Here is a 17,332-nt window from a genome sequence, read left to right as displayed (position 1 = left end):
ACCCCCCTCTCCTGTGCTATAGACAGCCTCCAAACCTCAGGTATATGGTTGTTAGCAGCTCACTGTCACCTCCAAATAACAAAGGAACATTTCCATGTGGACAGAAAAGGTGCAAGACCTGCCCTCACATACTAACGACTGACAGGATAAAGATACTGAACTCTAACAGGGAATATAAAACCCCAGGTACGTTCACCTGTAACACCTAATGTAGTGTATGTAATAATGTGCACCAAGTGTCCCACTGATAATCTGTATGATGGAGAGACCGGACAGAAACTCAGAATGAGAATTAATTCCCATCGTCATACAATCAAACAACAGAGAACTGATCTTCCCGTGCCAAAACACTTCTGCCAGGAAGATCATAATATCACCAGTGACATGAAAATCTTGATCTTAAAAGGGAACTTTAAATCAAGGAAACAGCGACTGATTTATGAGTACAAGGCCATGACCCTATTCCAGACGCTGGACAGTGGAATGAACATCTCACGTGGGTTTATGTCTTTCTATACAGATTACTGAACTGAGACAGCCATTAAGATAAGAACCTGGGATCTGGCAATTGATTGTTTGTTGTTATAAGTATATAGTAATAAGACTCTTCCTCCCTCCTGTAATCCTACCCCTGTGTCCAGTTATAAATATGCAGCCTCTAGAAAGTGTTTTTAGATATATCTGAAGAAGGAGCTCAGAGGAAGCTTCGAAACGTCATATTCTGTCATCATTATGAGTTAGCCATTAAAAAAGGTATCACCTACTGAAGACTTGCAAAGTTTTTTTGTTTTTTTTATATTTCATAACCACTGGCTAACACGGTACCAAAACAAACATTTTCCTTTTACCAAACATCAGTGGTCATGGACCTTCCGTGTGCGACGGTAAACCATGACTAGCTGGGCATGAACATGGAGGAGAAAAGTCATCTCAGGTTGATGACAAGACCTCAGACATTGGCTGCAATAGCCTCAGTGTTATCTGCAGCAGAGGTAAAGTGAGGTGGAAGACGGGACCAAGAGTAAGGAGATCGAAGAGACACGGAGAAAAGATGGCCACTGCACATCTGTGAGAACATTGACAAGGCCGGTCCGGAGCTGTGAGGGCAATTGTGGGGATGGAGAGAGAGAAGTCTAATACAAGAAAGGCAAGACATGGAGGCCGGAACACAAAGGGTGCCAGATCTGGGGGAGACCTCGGGGTGGGGAGAGCGCTCGCTGCAGCTAAGATCTCCTGAATGAAGACGTCTCTAGCCCAGCTGTCCACTCCTGGTACATGGAAGACCTAGACCTTCTCCTCCACCCAGAAAGCACCCGAGGTCTTATATGGTCAGTGACTACCCCGATATACACAAGCTGTGATGTGCAGTGTGTACTGACCCTTATATCATGAGTCCAGATGGCGGCCCAGGATGTCTACTCAGGAAGAACCAACTACTAGTCCTGACCAAGTTATATAGTTACCCTGATAGTATGTACACAGCGACTGCAGCGGCAGAATAGTGAGCGCAGCTCTGGGGTGTAACGCAGGATAAGCAATGTAATGTATGTACACAGCGACTGCAGCGGCAGAATAGTGAGCGCAGCTCTGGGGTGTAACGCAGGATAAGCAATGTAATGTATGTACACAGCGACTGCAGCGGCAGAATAGTGAGCGCAGCTCTGGGGTGTAACGCAGGATAAGCAATGTAATGTATGTACACAGCGACTGCAGCGGCAGAATAGTGAGCGCAGCTCTGGGGTGTAACGCAGGATAAGCAATGTAATGTATGTACACAGTGACTGTACCAGCAGAATAGTGAGTGCAGCTCTGGAGTATAATACAGGATAAGTAATGTAATGTATGTACACAGCGACTGTACCGGCAGAATAGTGAGCGCAGCTCTGGAGTATAATACAGGATAAGTAATGTAATGTATGTACACAGCGACTGTACCGGCAGAATAGTGAGCGCAGCTCTGGAGTATAATACAGGATAAGTAATGTAATGTATGTACACAGCGACTGTACCAGCAGAATAGTGAGCGCAGCTCTGGAGTATAATACAGGATAAGTAATGTAATGTATGTACACAGCGACTGTACCGGCAGAATAGTGAGCGCAGCTCTGGAGTATAATAAACTTGAACAACTTTTCAGTCTCAAATTTCTGCACCAAATCTGCAATGTGTGAATATTCCCTAAAACCTGACATAACTTAGGACCAGTATAATTCAAGTAAGAAGCCACCAATGTTTTCTCACCATCTAGTGGAGAGTTAACTCTTCGTGCCATATTATAAACCTGAAACTTTCTTTCAACACACACAAGAAAAAAACCTTTAAAAAAAAACAAAAAAAAAAAACAATCCTTTATTGCATGAAATGATTAAAAGTTCCATTCATTGGCCGAGTACAGGAAACATTAATGCAAGAATAAAACTTCTCGGGTTCGATCCCTTCTCATCCCTCGTTGGTTGCTCTCGGCAGACCTCGGAGCCGTCCTTACCTTTCATGCATCTCCAGGGGGCGCCCTGGACGTCAGGATTTAGTAACAGGGTCCCATTGGGACGTCCTTTGGATTGCAAAAAACCTTACTCTAAGGGAATTTCAGTATAGAAAACTAGAAATGTTTATCTTTAAAATAAAAGATTTAAATAAAAAAAAATATCATCTCGGAGCTCTTCCTCGTCCTCCCTCTAACCTGACCAGCGGCTTTATACAATACAGTGATCTCTACACAAGCGACATTCCCCGATATCTGCATTTACATCCTCTAGGTCTGCGGGAACTTGGCTTAATTAAAACGGAAAAAAACGTGAAAAATAAAATGCGTGAAAAACCTCTCTGGTATAAAGTTGGGTAATGGTCGGGGACTCCCATCCGCCCCTCGTGATACCACTAATCCTTGGAATGCAGTTGCACAAAATTATCTTAAGGCCTGGGTAGTAGGAAAACAGATCTATATACACCTCTCTACGGGCCGGGGACCCCTATAATTCGATCTATACAAAACGGACTCTTCTAGAAACCTTGTGGAATTGTTTTTTGTTCCTGTTAGACAAAATAAAAAATAACCGAGACGGGACGATATTTCATCAAAAAAAAAAAAAAGTTGCATTTCTGATACGAATCCTTCTTGTCCAGTGTGGACTACACGCCAACCATTGCGGGGGAGGGGCCAGTGCATTCTATAGTCCAGGATTGGGACAAGGCTCAGCTATTGGCAGATCCTGGTGCGGGCCTGATAGAGCGGACAGGCTCCGGAGCCGGCCTGATCAGACGGGGTCGCCCTCTACGTTTTGCAGGGGCTACTGGAGAGCTTTTTGCCGGCGTCTCCGCTGCTGCAGGACTCTCAGTACTAGCTTTGGGGGTTATGGCTACTGTAGGGGATGTGTTAGTTGTCGAGGCAGAGCCGTTGGCGGCGGCTTGATTCTGCCTGGCCGCGGCCCTTTCCTCCCTGAGCTGCCGCAGTTCATCTCGAATGTCCGTCAACACACCAAGTAGTTGCTGCTGCAGCTCCCGGTCTTGGTTACGTTGCTGCTGCTGTTGGAGCCGTTCCTCCTCCCATATTCCCAGCTCCCGGTGATATAACTGGTCCCACTGCTCCTCCAGCTCCAGCAGCCGAGTCATATTAGATCTCCAAGGAGCTTTACGATCGTCTGGGTCAAAGGAGCAGTCTCCATTGGTGGGAAGTTCTCCTACAGATGAGGGATCGCCATCCTGGGAGGATGTGGAGGGCAGGGAGTCCTCCTGTGCATTGTCACTCCCCTGCGGGGATCGGGACTGTCTATCCCACTCATCCGCATTCTCTTGCCAGTTGCCTCTGTCTTCATCTTGTGTAAGAGATGTCTTCTCTCCATCCTGACTGTCTCCATCCTCGTGCTCCACCTTAAGCTGCACCATATCCACACCTGCCTTGACCACGGACGTGGACGAGCTGTTGCTGCTGTTGCCGCCTCCGTTATCTCCAGCATTTGACTCCGTTTGCCCGGCTGGATTCCCCACTGATCCTTCCGGGGAGGAAACAACGGAGTTCTGAGATTCGCAACGTCCTGAAACCAAGAGAGGCCGGGCAGTCACAAGCTCTTGCTTCACTGTCAGGATCTGTGGTGGGGCCGTGACGATAGTCTGCGCTGTAGGGAGCAGGTTTTGGGTGGTTACCAGCGTACACACCTCCTTCATAGCAGGCCAGTTCTCCGGGAAGGCCTTGATCTGGACATTCTGGACATTTGGGGTAACCTCCATGTCATGATCGCCATTCTCTAGGTCTTCTGTTACATGGACAAAGGAGAGCTGGGTGGGAGGTGCGCCGACCAAAGGGGACACCACCGAAATTTCCGGCCTCGGACTCGCTGTCAACGGAATAAAAGAGGAAACGTAACTACAGAGATCAGAGGATACAACTCATGGAAAGACCCAAAAACCCACAAGTGACCCCTTGCTACAAAACCCGTCATAGAGAAGGTTACACTCCCCAAGTCATCGGAGACATCAACTGCTTACGACTGGCGCTTCCTGTACCGGCCTAAATAATGGGCACAAGGCGCACCTTATATACAGTCGGAAAGTCTTCAGACCCAAAATATTTATTTTCACATTTTGTTTTTAAAAAAAAAAAAAAAACCTTAAAAAGATGAGAAAACAGAAAGTAGAAGTAGCAACATGGGTGTAAGACCCTGCCGACTCTGGATGTAGATACAGCAGATACTGATACTCACCAGTGTTGCCCAACCTGTCACCGCCCAGGTCACCTATAGATCCTGTAGGTCCTCTACACGAGAAGAAGATGGATTGTCGGGGAACACCTGGAGAAGAAGAGAAGAAGATGACAAGTCTGAAGAGCGCAAAACACAGTACAAGGGACAGGACACTTGCTGCATATCTATAGCCATACAGTCTATTACTATCTGTTATCAGCCATGTCAGGAGGGGAGAGGCCGACTGTAGGACAGGGGAATACAATCTATTACTATCTGTTATCAGCCATGTCAGGAGAGGAGAGGCCGACTGTAGGACAGGGGAATACAATCTATTACTATCTGTTATCAGCCATGTCAGGAGAGGCCGACTGTAGGACAGGGGAATACAATCTATTACTATCTGTTATCAGCCATGTCAGGAGAGGCCGACTGTAGGACAGGGGAATACAATCTATTACTATCTGTTATCAGCCATGTCAGGCTGCCATGACGACACGCTCCCATGATTTTGTTACTGGGGTGACTAGTGGTTGTGTCAGTCCTCGCACACACTGTGGTTTTTATTGACTGCGGCATGTACGGGGTTGCACAGCTAAGCCTCAAGTACTTTCTAATCACAGCAGTTGCCGCAGGGTGTTAGACATCGATGACACCTTGACTGATACTAAGCTGCATCATGTGTGTTATACTCCAGTCACATCCAGAGCTGCGTTCACAACCATACTTTCCCCATGTACTCCCTTGGTGCAGGTCCGTATGAGTTCAGTATCTGGACACTGCGTGCTCTGCTGCGGTGCATTGTGGGAGATGTAGTGCCCCTAGTGGTAACATAAGGACTGTGCCAGTACCTCTCACCCCGGTCTCTTACCTGGCTCCATGTACATTCCCTCCTGCTCCCCGTCCAGCGTGCAGTGATGTCCTATAGTGGAGGCCACCAGTTCCTCTAGTTGGGTGAGTTTAGTGTCAATAATGGGGTTGGTCCCCGGGGTTGGGGTCACTTTGGTGCCCGTCCTCCGATGGGTGATCTTCCTTTTGACCTCCAGCCGTAGGTCTCGCCACTTGTGTTTCAGGTCGTCGATGCTGCGGGGCGTGTAGCCCAGGTCATTGACGTGTTTCTGGATCTGGGTCCACAGCTGGCTGCGGCGCTGGTTCCGGCGGGTGGACTCTGTGCGCAGCGCCTCGGACCCGTACAGGGCACTGAAATGTTTGACCACGTCCCTGACCAGCGTCTCCGTCTCCTCGTTGGAGAAGTTGGCTTTTCTCTTCCTGCCGGTGAAGGGGCTGGGGCCGAGCGGTGGGAGGATGAGGTTCTCCTTGAGCTGTAGGGTGGTGATGATGGGGATGGTCGGTGTCGTGGACGTCAGAGGCTCCGTGCTCACCTCAGCAGGCACCGGGGGTGACGTATCCATCGGCTCTTGCTTGGGTTCCACTTTGGCGTCCATCTTTGGGGAGCTGTCGGATGTGTTGGTCTCCGGAGGAGCAGAAGGTTCCGGCTCTGAGGACGGAGCAGTATCCGTTTCCACCATGTTTGAGGCCTCTTGCCGTACCGCCGCTCTGGTGCCGATCCTCCGAACTGGGAGGCTTCCGTCAGACATCGGTGCGGCTGGACTCAAACCCTCAGCATTGAACGCTGCAACGGGAAGAAAACGGGAGATGATGAGGATACACAACAATGATAACCAATAGAATAAACCCCCCCCCCCATAATACAGTGCACCGGTCCAACCAGAAAGAGCAACGTCGAGACATATGGGGGGGAGGGGAATATACAACATGGGGGGCACATACTTACAGCAGCTGTGTATATTCCTAGAGTGTCCATATTATGGAGTGTAGATGCTGCACATCTAGAATATCAGGTGCAACCAGAAAATGCTCATGTCAGGGGAGGGGGGGGGGGGGCACAAACTATAACACCAGGGCACTGAGGAGATACAGGAGACGGGAGGACGGGCGGGGACTGAGGGCGGACTCTGAGGACTGAGGGCGGACTCTGAGGACTGAGGGGCGGGGCCGTGTCAGTTTGGCGGGCTCAGGACTCACATGTCTGGAACAACAAGCTGCTGATTAACCCCTTCTGCACTGACAGATGTCAGACCTCGTATAGAGACAAACCATCTCAAAGAGCAGGAGCGCGAGTGTGTATATATATATATGTGCAAGTGTGTGTATATATGTGTGTATGTGTGTGTGAGTGTGGGTATATGTGTGTATATATGTGCGAGTGTGTGTATATGTGTGTATATATGTGCGAGTGTGTATATGTGTGCGAGTGCGTGTATATAAGTGCGAGTGTGTGTATATATATATGTGTGCAAGTGTGTGTATATATGTGTGTATATGTGTGCGAGTGTGTGTATATGTGTGTATATATGTGCGAGTGTGTGTATATGTGTGTATATATGTGCGAGTGTGTGTATATGTGTGTATATATGTGCGAGTGTGTGTATATGTGTGTATATATGTGCAAGTGTGTGTATATGTGTGTATATATGTGCGAGTGTGTGTATATGTGTGTATATATGTGCGAGTGTGTGTATATGTGTGCGAGTGTGTGTATATATGTGTATATATGTGCGAGTGTGTGTATATAAGTGCGAGTGTGTGTATATATATATATATGTGTGCGAGTGTGTGTATATTTGCGAGTGTGTGTGTATATGTGTATATATGTGCGAGTGTGTGTATATATATGTGTGCATATATGTGTATATCATTACAAAAAAATCCGGTCAGCTGTTTGGCTGATTGAGGAACAAACATCCAAACTTTCACCTTTATAATATTAGTAGGATACAGTGTATCCTATATATACAGATATGTACACAGTGTATCCTATATATACAGATATGTACACAGTGTATCCTATATATACAGATATGTACACAGTGTATCCTATATATACAGATATGTACACAGTGTATCCTATATATACAGATATGTACACAGTGTATCCTATATATATACAGATATGTACACAGTGTATCCTATATATACACAGATATGTACACAGAGTATCCTATATATACACAGATATGTACACAGTGTATCCTATATATATACAGATATGTACACAGTGTATCCTATATATACAGATATGTACACAGAGTATCCTATATATACAGATATGTACACAGTGTATCCTATATATACAGATATGTACACAGTGTATCCTATATATACAGATATGTACACAGAGTATCCTATATATACAGATATGTACACAGAGTATCCTATATATACAGATATGTACACAGAGTATCCTATATATACAGATATGTACACAGAGTATCCTATATATACAGATATGTACACAGTGTATCCTATATATACAGATATGTACACAGTGTATCCTATATACACAGATATGTACACAATGTATCCTATATATACAGATATGTACACAGAGTATCCTATATATACAGATATGTACACAGAGTATCCTATATATACAGATATGTACACAGTGTATCCTATATATACAGATATGTACACAGTGTATCCTATATATACAGATATGTACACAGTGTATCCTATATACACAGATATGTACACAATGTATCCTATATATACAGATATGTACACAGAGTATCCTATATATACAGATATGTACACAGAGTATCCTATATATACAGATATGTACACAGAGTATCCTATATATACAGATATGTACACAGTGTATCCTATATATACAGATATGTACACAGTGTGTCCTATACATACAGACACATACATATACACAGTGTATCACATATATACAGATACATATATACACAGTGTAAGAATCAGACGGGACGTTCGTTGGTTTCGTTTGGCGACCACTTCCTCCCCTGTAACAACCCATCAGCTGTGTGAAGGATTTTCTTCTCACATTTGGGTTCTGTTCACACATCAGCAGAAATCTGCAGAAGCTGAAGATCCTCGTGCTAGTCCCCGCAGTGTGAACACCTCCCTAGGCTCAGGTCGCTGACCGCCATCTTATACACAGGATACGCTGCACAATCTGGAGCACAATGACCAGACATAGGGAGGGACCGGCCCTTTAAGACAAGCAGATGACGTCCCCAATAATGGCCCCTCCCCCTCACCCACATACTGGGGTATCAGCCTGCGAGGCCTCGCCACCTGGGGGCGCCAGTATAAACCCCGAGGACACATGGACATAGCGCTGACACCCTACACAGACCCCGTAAGCCGTCATGTGACTGATGGTTGTCAGAGCCCCTCCCACAGGATATAAGGGCGTGTCCAGGGATTAGGGCCACGGACCCCGAGCACCGGCCCTCACATCACAGGAGGACGAGGCAGCGACTGATCCCTACACGGCCGTGTTCACACCAGGCAAGTAGTGACACAGAAAACTGCAGTGTGAACTGGTCCCAAGAGAGGAAACAAAGACCCCATAGAAGGGGCCCCGAAACACCAGAGTGGGCCCGAACCCGGGGAAACGGGGCGAGGACTCCTACTAGAGAGGCCAGAGACCCCCCCAATATACTGCAGGTAACAACACAGCCCCCCCCAATATGAGGCACAGACCTGACCCCCCCAGTGACCCCCAATATAAAGTACAGACCTGACCCCGCCAGTGACCCCCCCAATATAATACACAGACCTGACCCCGCCAGTGACCCCCCCCAATATAATACACAGACCTGACCCCGCCAGTGACCCCCCAATACACAGACCTGACCCCGCCAGTGACCCCCCAATACACAGACCTGACCCCGCCGGTGACCCCCCCAATATAATACACAGACCTGACCCCGCCAGTGACCCCCCAATACACAGACCTGACCCCGCCAGTGACCCCCCAATACACAGACCTGACCCCGCCGGTGACCCCCCCAATATAATACACAGACCTGACCCCGCCGGTGACCCCCCCAATATAATACACAGACCTGACCCCGCCAGTGACCCCCCAATATAATACACAGACCTGACCCCGCCAGTGACCCCCCCAATATAATACACAGACCTGACCCCGCCAGTGACCCCCCAATACACAGACCTGACCCCGCCAGTGACCCCCCAATATAAAGTACAGACCTGACCCCGCCAGTGACCTCCCCAATATAATACACAGACCTGACCCTGCCAGTGACCCCCCAATACACAGACCTGACCCCGCCAGTGACCCCCCAATACACAGACCTGACCCCGCCAGTGACCCCCCCAATATAATACACAGACCTGACCCTGCTAGTGACCCCCCCAATATAATACACAGACCTGACCCCCCCAGTGACCCCCCAATATAAAGTACAGACCTGACCCCGCCAGTGACCCCCCCAATATAATACACAGACCTGACCCCGACAGTGACCCCCCCAATATAATACACAGACCTGACCCCGCCAGTGACCCCCCAATACACAGACCTGACCCCGCCAGTGACCCCCCAATACACAGACCTGACCCCGCTAGTGACCCCCCCAATATAATACACAGACCTGACCCCGCCAGTGACCCCCCAATATAATACACAGACCTGACCCCGCCAGTGACCCCCCCAATATAATACACAGACCTGACCCCGCCAGTGACCCCCCAATATAAAGTACAGACCTGACCCCGCCAGTGACCCCCCCAATATAATGCACAGACCTGACCCCGCCAGTGACCCCCCCAATATAATACACAGACCTGACCCCGCCAGTGACCCCCCCAATATAATACACAGACCTGACCCCGCTAGTGACCCCCCCAATATAATGCACAGACCTGACCCCGCCAGTGACCCCCCCAATATAATACACAGACCTGACCCCGCCAGTGACCCCCCCAATATAATGCACAGACCTGACCCCGCCAGTGACCCCCCCAATATAATACACAGACCTGACCCCGCCAGTGACCCCCCCAATATAATGCACAGACCTGACCCCGCCAGTGACCCCCCCAATATAATACACAGACCTGACCCCGCCAGTGACCCCCCCAATATAATACACAGACCTGACCCCGCCAGTGACCCCCCAATACACAGACCTGACCCCGCCAGTGACCCCCCAATACACAGACCTGACCCCGCCGGTGACCCCCCCAATATAATACACAGACCTGACCCCGCCAGTGACCCCCCCAATATAATACACAGACCTGACCCCGCCAGTGACCCCCCAATACACAGACCTGACCCCGCCAGTGACCCCCCCAATACACAGACCTGACCCCGCCAGTGACCCCCCAATACACAGACCTGACCCCGCCAGTGACCCCCCCAATATAATACACAGACCTGACCCCGCTAGTGACCCCCCCAATATAAAGTACAGACCTGACCCCGCCAGTGACCCCCCCAATATAAAGTACAGACCTGACCCCGCCAGTGACCCCCCAATATAAAGTACAGACCTGACCCCGCCAGTGACCCCCCAATATAATACACAGACCTGACCCCGCCAGTGACCCCCCCAATATAATACACAGACCTGACCCCGCCAGTGACCCCCCCAATATAATACACAGACCTGACCCTGCCGGTGACCCCCCCAATATAAAGTACAGACCTGACCCCGCCAGTGACCCCCCAATACACAGACCTGACCCCGCCAGTGACCCCCCCCAATATAATACACAGACCTGACCCCGCTAGTGACCCCCCCAATATAATACACAGACCTGACCCTGCCGGTGACCCCCCCAATATAAAGTACAGACCTGACCCCGCCAGTGACCCCCCCAATATAATGCACAGACCTGACCCCGCTAGTGACCCCCCCAATATAATACACAGACCTGACCCCGCCAGTGACCCCCCAATACACAGACCTGACCCCGCCAGTGACCCCCCCAATATAATACACAGACCTGACCCCGCCAGTGACCCCCCCAATATAATACACAGACCTGACCCCGCCAGTGACCCCCCCAATATAATACACAGACCTGACCCCGCCAGTGACCCCCCAATACACAGACCTGACCCCGCCAGTGACCCCCCCAATATAATGCACAGACCTGACCCCACCAGTGACCCCCCCAATATAATGCACAGACCTGACCCCGCTAGTGACCCCCCCAATATAATACACAGACCTGACCCCGCCAGTGACCCCCCAATACACAGACCTGACCCCGCCAGTGACCCCCCCAATATAATACACAGACCTGACCCCGCCAGTGACCCCCCCAATATAATACACAGACCTGACCCCGCCAGTGACCCCCCAATATAATACACAGACCTGACCCCGCCGGTGACCCCCACAATATAATACACAGACCTGACCCCGCCAGTGACCCCCCCAATATAATACACAGACCTGACCCCGCCAGTGACCCCCCAATACACAGACCTGACCCCGCCAGTGACCCCCCCAATACACAGACCTGACCCCGCCAGTGACCCCCCAATACACAGACCTGACCCCGCCAGTGACCCCCCCAATATAATACACAGACCTGACCCCGCTAGTGACCCCCCCAATATAAAGTACAGACCTGACCCCGCCAGTGACCCCCCCAATATAAAGTACAGACCTGACCCCGCCAGTGACCCCCCAATATAAAGTACAGACCTGACCCCGCCAGTGACCCCCCAATATAATACACAGACCTGACCCCGACAGTGACCCCCCCAATATAATACACAGACCTGACCCCGCCAGTGACCCCCCAATACACAGACCTGACCCCGCTAGTGACCCCCCCAATATAATACACAGACCTGACCCCGCCAGTGACCCCCCCAATATAATACACAGACCTGACCCCGCCAGTGACCCCCCAATACACAGACCTGACCCCGCTAGTGACCCCCCCAATATAATACACAGACCTGACCCCGCCAGTGACCCCCCCAATATAATACACAGACCTGACCCCGCCAGTGACCTCCCAATATAATACACAGACCTGACCCCGCTAGTGACCCCCCCAATATAATACACAGACCTGACCCCGCCAGTGACCCCCCAATATAATACACAGACCTGACCCCGCCAGTGACCTCCCAATATAATACACAGACCTGACCCCGCCAGTGACCCCCCAATATAATACACAGACCTGACCCCGCCAGTGACCCCCCCAATATAATACACAGACCTGACCCCGCCAGTGACCCCCCAATACACAGACCTGACCCCGCCAGTGACCCCCCCAATATAATACACAGACCTGACCCCGCCAGTGACCCCCCCAATATAATACACAGACCTGACCCTGCCGGTGACCCCCCCAATATAAAGTACAGACCTGACCCCGCCAGTGACCCCCCAATACACAGACCTGACCCCGCCAGTGACCCCCCCCAATATAATACACAGACCTGACCCTGCCGGTGACCCCCCCAATATAAAGTACAGACCTGACCCCGCCAGTGACCCCCCAATACACAGACCTGACCCCGCCAGTGACCCCCCCAATATAATGCACAGACCTGACCCCACCAGTGACCCCCCCAATATAATGCACAGACCTGACCCCGCTAGTGACCCCCCCAATATAATACACAGACCTGACCCCGCCAGTGACCCCCCAATACACAGACCTGACCCCGCCAGTGACCCCCCCAATATAATACACAGACCTGACCCCGCCAGTGACCCCCCCAATATAATACACAGACCTGACCCCGCCAGTGACCCCCCCAATATAATACACAGACCTGACCCCGCCGGTGACCCCCACAATATAATACACAGACCTGACCCCGCCAATGACCCCCCCAATATAATACACAGACCTGACCCCACCAGTGACCCCCCCAATATAATACACAGACCTGACCCCGCTAGTGACCCCCCCCAATATAAAGTACAGACCTGACCCCGCCAGTGACTCCCCCAATATAAAGTACAGACCTGACCCCGCCAGTGACCCCCCAATATAATACACAGACCTGACCCCGCCAGTGACCCCCCCAATATAATACACAGACCTGACCCCGCCAGTGACCCCCCCCAATATAATACACAGACCTGACCCCGCCAGTGACCCCCCCAATATAATACACAGACCTGACCCCGCCAGTGACCCCCCCAATATAATACACAGACCTGACCCTGCCGGTGACCCCCCCAATATAAGGTACAGACCTGACCCTGCTAGTGACCCCCCCCAATATAATACACAGACCTGACCCCGCCAGTGACCCCCCAATATAATACACAGACCTGACCCCGCCAGTGACCCCCCAATATAAAGTACAGACCTGACCCCGCCAGTGACCCCCCCAATATAATACACAGACCTGACCCCGACAGTGACCCCCCCAATATAATACACAGACCTGACCCCGCCAGTGACCCCCCCAATATAATACACAGACCTGACCCCGCCAGTGACCCCCCCCAATATAATACACAGACCTGACCCCGCCAGTGACCCCCCCAATATAATACACAGACCTGACCCCGCCAGTGACCCCCCCAATATAATACACAGACCTGACCCCGCCAGTGACCCCCCCAATATAAAGTACAGACCTGACCCCGCCAGTGACCCCCCCAATATAATGCACAGACCTGACTCTCAGTGTAGTTTGCACCCCCTGTAGTGCTCCATGTGCTGCCCCTCCCCCCAGGTACTTCACTATTGCCCCCTCACATTATTGCCCCCTCCCCTAGTTTCAGGCTCACTCCTTCCCCCCATTTACCCCCTCAGTTACCCGCCCTGGCCCCGAGTTGCCCCCTCCCGGTCTCCGCTCCTGGCCCGCGCTCCTCCGGCCATTGTTCACTCACTTTCCCGTCCTCCAGGCCTCGTCTTCGGCTCCGCCCGTTCAGTTTGAGCGGTTGCGGCTGGTGCGGCCGGGTGTGCGGGTGCAGCGCGGGGGGCAGGCGGTGTCCCGGTCACGGCAGCCCGCGGAGCTCCAGCCCGTCCATGCAGCGTGCGGATAATGGCTCCCGACCCAGAGGAACTGGCTGCATCATTTCCTCCCCCTCCCCCTCACTCCGCCAAGGCCGGCGCCACCTACCGGAGCTCCCAGTCATCGCGGTACTGACGGCGGCGACCTCTTGTGGTGAGCCGGGAGAGTGCGCTGGAAATAGCTGGAACATGGCGGCTCCTAGTGGTGAGCCGGGAGAGTGCGCTGTTATATTAGCTGGACATGGCGACATCTAGTGGTGAGCCGGAAGAGTGCGCTGTTATTAGCTGGACATGGCGACCTCTAGTGGTGAGCCGGAAGAGTGCGCTGTTATTAGCTGGACATGGCGACATCTAGTGGTGAGCCGGAAGAGTGCGCTGTTATTAGCTGGACATGGCGACCTCTAGTGGTGAGCCGGAAGAGTGCGCTGTTATTAGCTGGACATGGCGACATCTAGTGGTGAGCCGGAAGAGTGCGCTGTTATTAGCTGGACATGGCGACCTCCAGTGGTGAGCCGGGAGAGTGCGCTGTTATTAGCTGGACATGGCGGCCTCTAGTGGTGAGCCGGGAGAGTGCGCTGGAAATAGCTGGACATGGCGACCTCTAGTGGTGAGCCGGGAGAGTGCGCTGTTATATTAGCTGGACATGGCGGCCTCTAGTGGTGAGCCGGGGGAGTGCGCTGTTATTAGTTGGACATGGCGGCCCCTAGTGGGATAATACACAGTAAGGGTAAGTTCACACGATGTAACGTGCAGCGTGATCTGGCACGTATACGGCGTGTCAGAGTTTGCGCGCCGCAAAAGATCCCATTGATTTCAATGGGAGTTAGAATCGTATATGCCGCAAAATCATGGGCGCTAAATAACGTGGCGTATACGCTCCTAACTCCCATTGAAATCAAGGATACCATTCAGTACTCACACCAAGTCTATGACACCCAACTAGTGGATGTGTAAGCGCAATGTGATGACGTCATATCGCGCCTACAACTCTGTTAGTGAAACTGCAGAGAGAGCGGCGGAGGAGCGAGTGAAGGTAAGTATATGTGTTTTTTTTGTGTTAAACATTGAGGGGAACATAATGAAGGGGGTCCATGGAAATGGGGGAAGATGAAGGGGGGGAGAATGGTATGAAACTGTGCAGAGATGGAGGAATATGAATCTGGGGACAGAGATGGAAGGGACATGAATCTGGGGGTAGAGATGGAGGGGACATGAATCTGGGGGCAGAGATGGGGGGACATGAATCTGGGGGCAGAGATGGGGGGACATGAATCTGGGGGCAGAGATGGGGGGACATGAATCTGGGGCAGAGATGGGGGGACATGAATCTGGGGGCAGAGATGGAGGGGACATGAATCTGGGGGCAGAGATGGAGGGACATGAATCTGGGGGCAGAGATGGAGGGACATGAACTTGGGGGCAGAGACGGGGGGACATGAATCTGGGGACAGAGACGGAGGGACATGAATCTGGGGGAGAGATAGAGGGAGAACATGAATCTGGGGGCAGAGATGGGGGGACATGAATCTGGGGGTAGAGATGTGGGGACATGAATCTGGGGCAGAGATGGAGGGGACATGAATCTGGGGCAGAGATGGAGGGGAAATGAATCTAGGGACAAAGATGGAGGGGACATGAATCTAGGGACAAAGATGGAGGGGACATGAATCTAGGGACAAAGATGGAGGGGACATGAATCTGGGGGAGAGATAGAGGGGGGACATGAATCTGGGGCAGAGATGGGGGGACATGAATATGGGGCAGAGATGGGGGGACATGAATCTGGGGCAGAGATGGGGGGACATGAATCTGGGGCAGAGATGTGGGGACATGAATCTGGGAGCAGAGATGGAGGGGACATGAATCTGGGAGCAGAGATGGAGGGGACATGAATCTGGGATCAGAGATGGAGGGGACATGAATCTGGGAGAAGAGATGGAGGGGACATGAATCTGGGATCAGAGATGGAGGGGACATGAATCTGGGATCAGAGATGGAGGGGACATGAATCTGGGAGCAGAGATGGAGGGGACATGAATCTGGGGGAGAGATAGAGGGGGGACATGAACCTGGGGGAGAGATAGAGGGGGGACATGAACCAGGGGGAGAGATAGAGGGGGGACATGAATCTGGGGGCAGAGATGGGGGGACATGAATCTGGGGGCAGAGATGTGGGGACATGAATCTGGGGCAGAGATGGAGGGGAAATGAATCTAGGGACAGAGATGGAGGGGACATGAATCTGGGGGAGAGATAGAGGGGGGACATGAATCTGGGGCAGAGATGGGGGGACATGAATCTGGGGCAGAGATGGGGGGACATGAATCTGGGGCAGAGATGGAGAGGACATGAATCTGGGGCAGAGATGGAGAGGACATGAATCTGGGGCAGAGATGGAGAGGACATGAATCTGGGGGCAGAGATGGAGGGGACATGAATCTGGGGGCAGAGATGGAGGGGACATGAATCTGGGGGCAGAGATGTGGGGACATGAATCTGGGGGCAGAGATGTGGGGACTAGAATCTGGGGGCAGAGATGGGGGGACATGAATCTGGGGCAGAGATGGGGGGACACGAAACTGGGGCAGAGATGGGGGACACAAAACTGGGGCAGAGATGGGGGACATGAATCGGGGGCAGAGATGGAGGGACATGAATATGGGGACAGAGATGGAGGGGACATGAATCTGGGGGCAGAGATGGGGGGACATGAATCTGGGGGCAGAGATGGGGGGACATGAATCTGGGGCAGAGATGGGGGGACATGAAACTGGGGCAGAGATGGGGGACATGAATCTGGGGCAGAGATGGGGGGACATGAATCTGGGGGCAGAGATGGA

General features: G+C 51.6%; 1 protein-coding gene across 1 annotated transcript; it reads right to left on the bottom strand.

The window, feature by feature from the left end:
* Positions 1–2,329: 2,329 nt before the first annotated feature.
* Positions 2,330–14,556, bottom strand: LOC142201048 (uncharacterized). Its single transcript, XM_075271871.1, has 4 exons — positions 14,369–14,556; positions 5,548–6,309; positions 4,698–4,784; positions 2,330–4,331 (listed from the first exon to the last, which is right to left on the bottom strand). The coding sequence occupies exons 2-4, from the start codon at positions 6,272–6,274 to the stop codon at positions 3,193–3,195; spliced, it is 1,953 nt and encodes a 650-aa protein (XP_075127972.1). The 5' UTR covers positions 6,275–6,309; positions 14,369–14,556; the 3' UTR covers positions 2,330–3,192.
* Positions 14,557–17,332: the final 2,776 nt, after the last annotated feature.

The sequence above is a fragment of the Leptodactylus fuscus genome, chromosome 4 (genome assembly GCF_031893055.1).
Source record: "Leptodactylus fuscus isolate aLepFus1 chromosome 4, aLepFus1.hap2, whole genome shotgun sequence".
In the NCBI taxonomy this organism is placed as follows: domain Eukaryota; kingdom Metazoa; phylum Chordata; class Amphibia; order Anura; family Leptodactylidae; genus Leptodactylus; species Leptodactylus fuscus.
The sequence above is the reverse complement of the archived record's forward strand: the minus strand, read 5'-3'. Positions and strand labels throughout refer to the sequence as shown.

Excerpts from the sequence above, each read along its gene's own strand:
- LOC142201048 (XM_075271871.1), bottom strand. The coding sequence starts at position 6,274 with ATGTCTGACGGAAGCCTCCCAGTTCGGAGGATCGGCACCAGAGCGGCG. Across the intron at positions 4,785-5,547 it reads GGGAATGTACATGGAGCCAG|GTGTTCCCCGACAATCCATC; the intron begins GTAAGAGACCGG and ends CTTCTTCTCCAG. Across the intron at positions 4,332-4,697 it reads TGACAGGTTGGGCAACACTG|CGAGTCCGAGGCCGGAAATT; the intron begins GTGAGTATCAGT and ends TTCCGTTGACAG.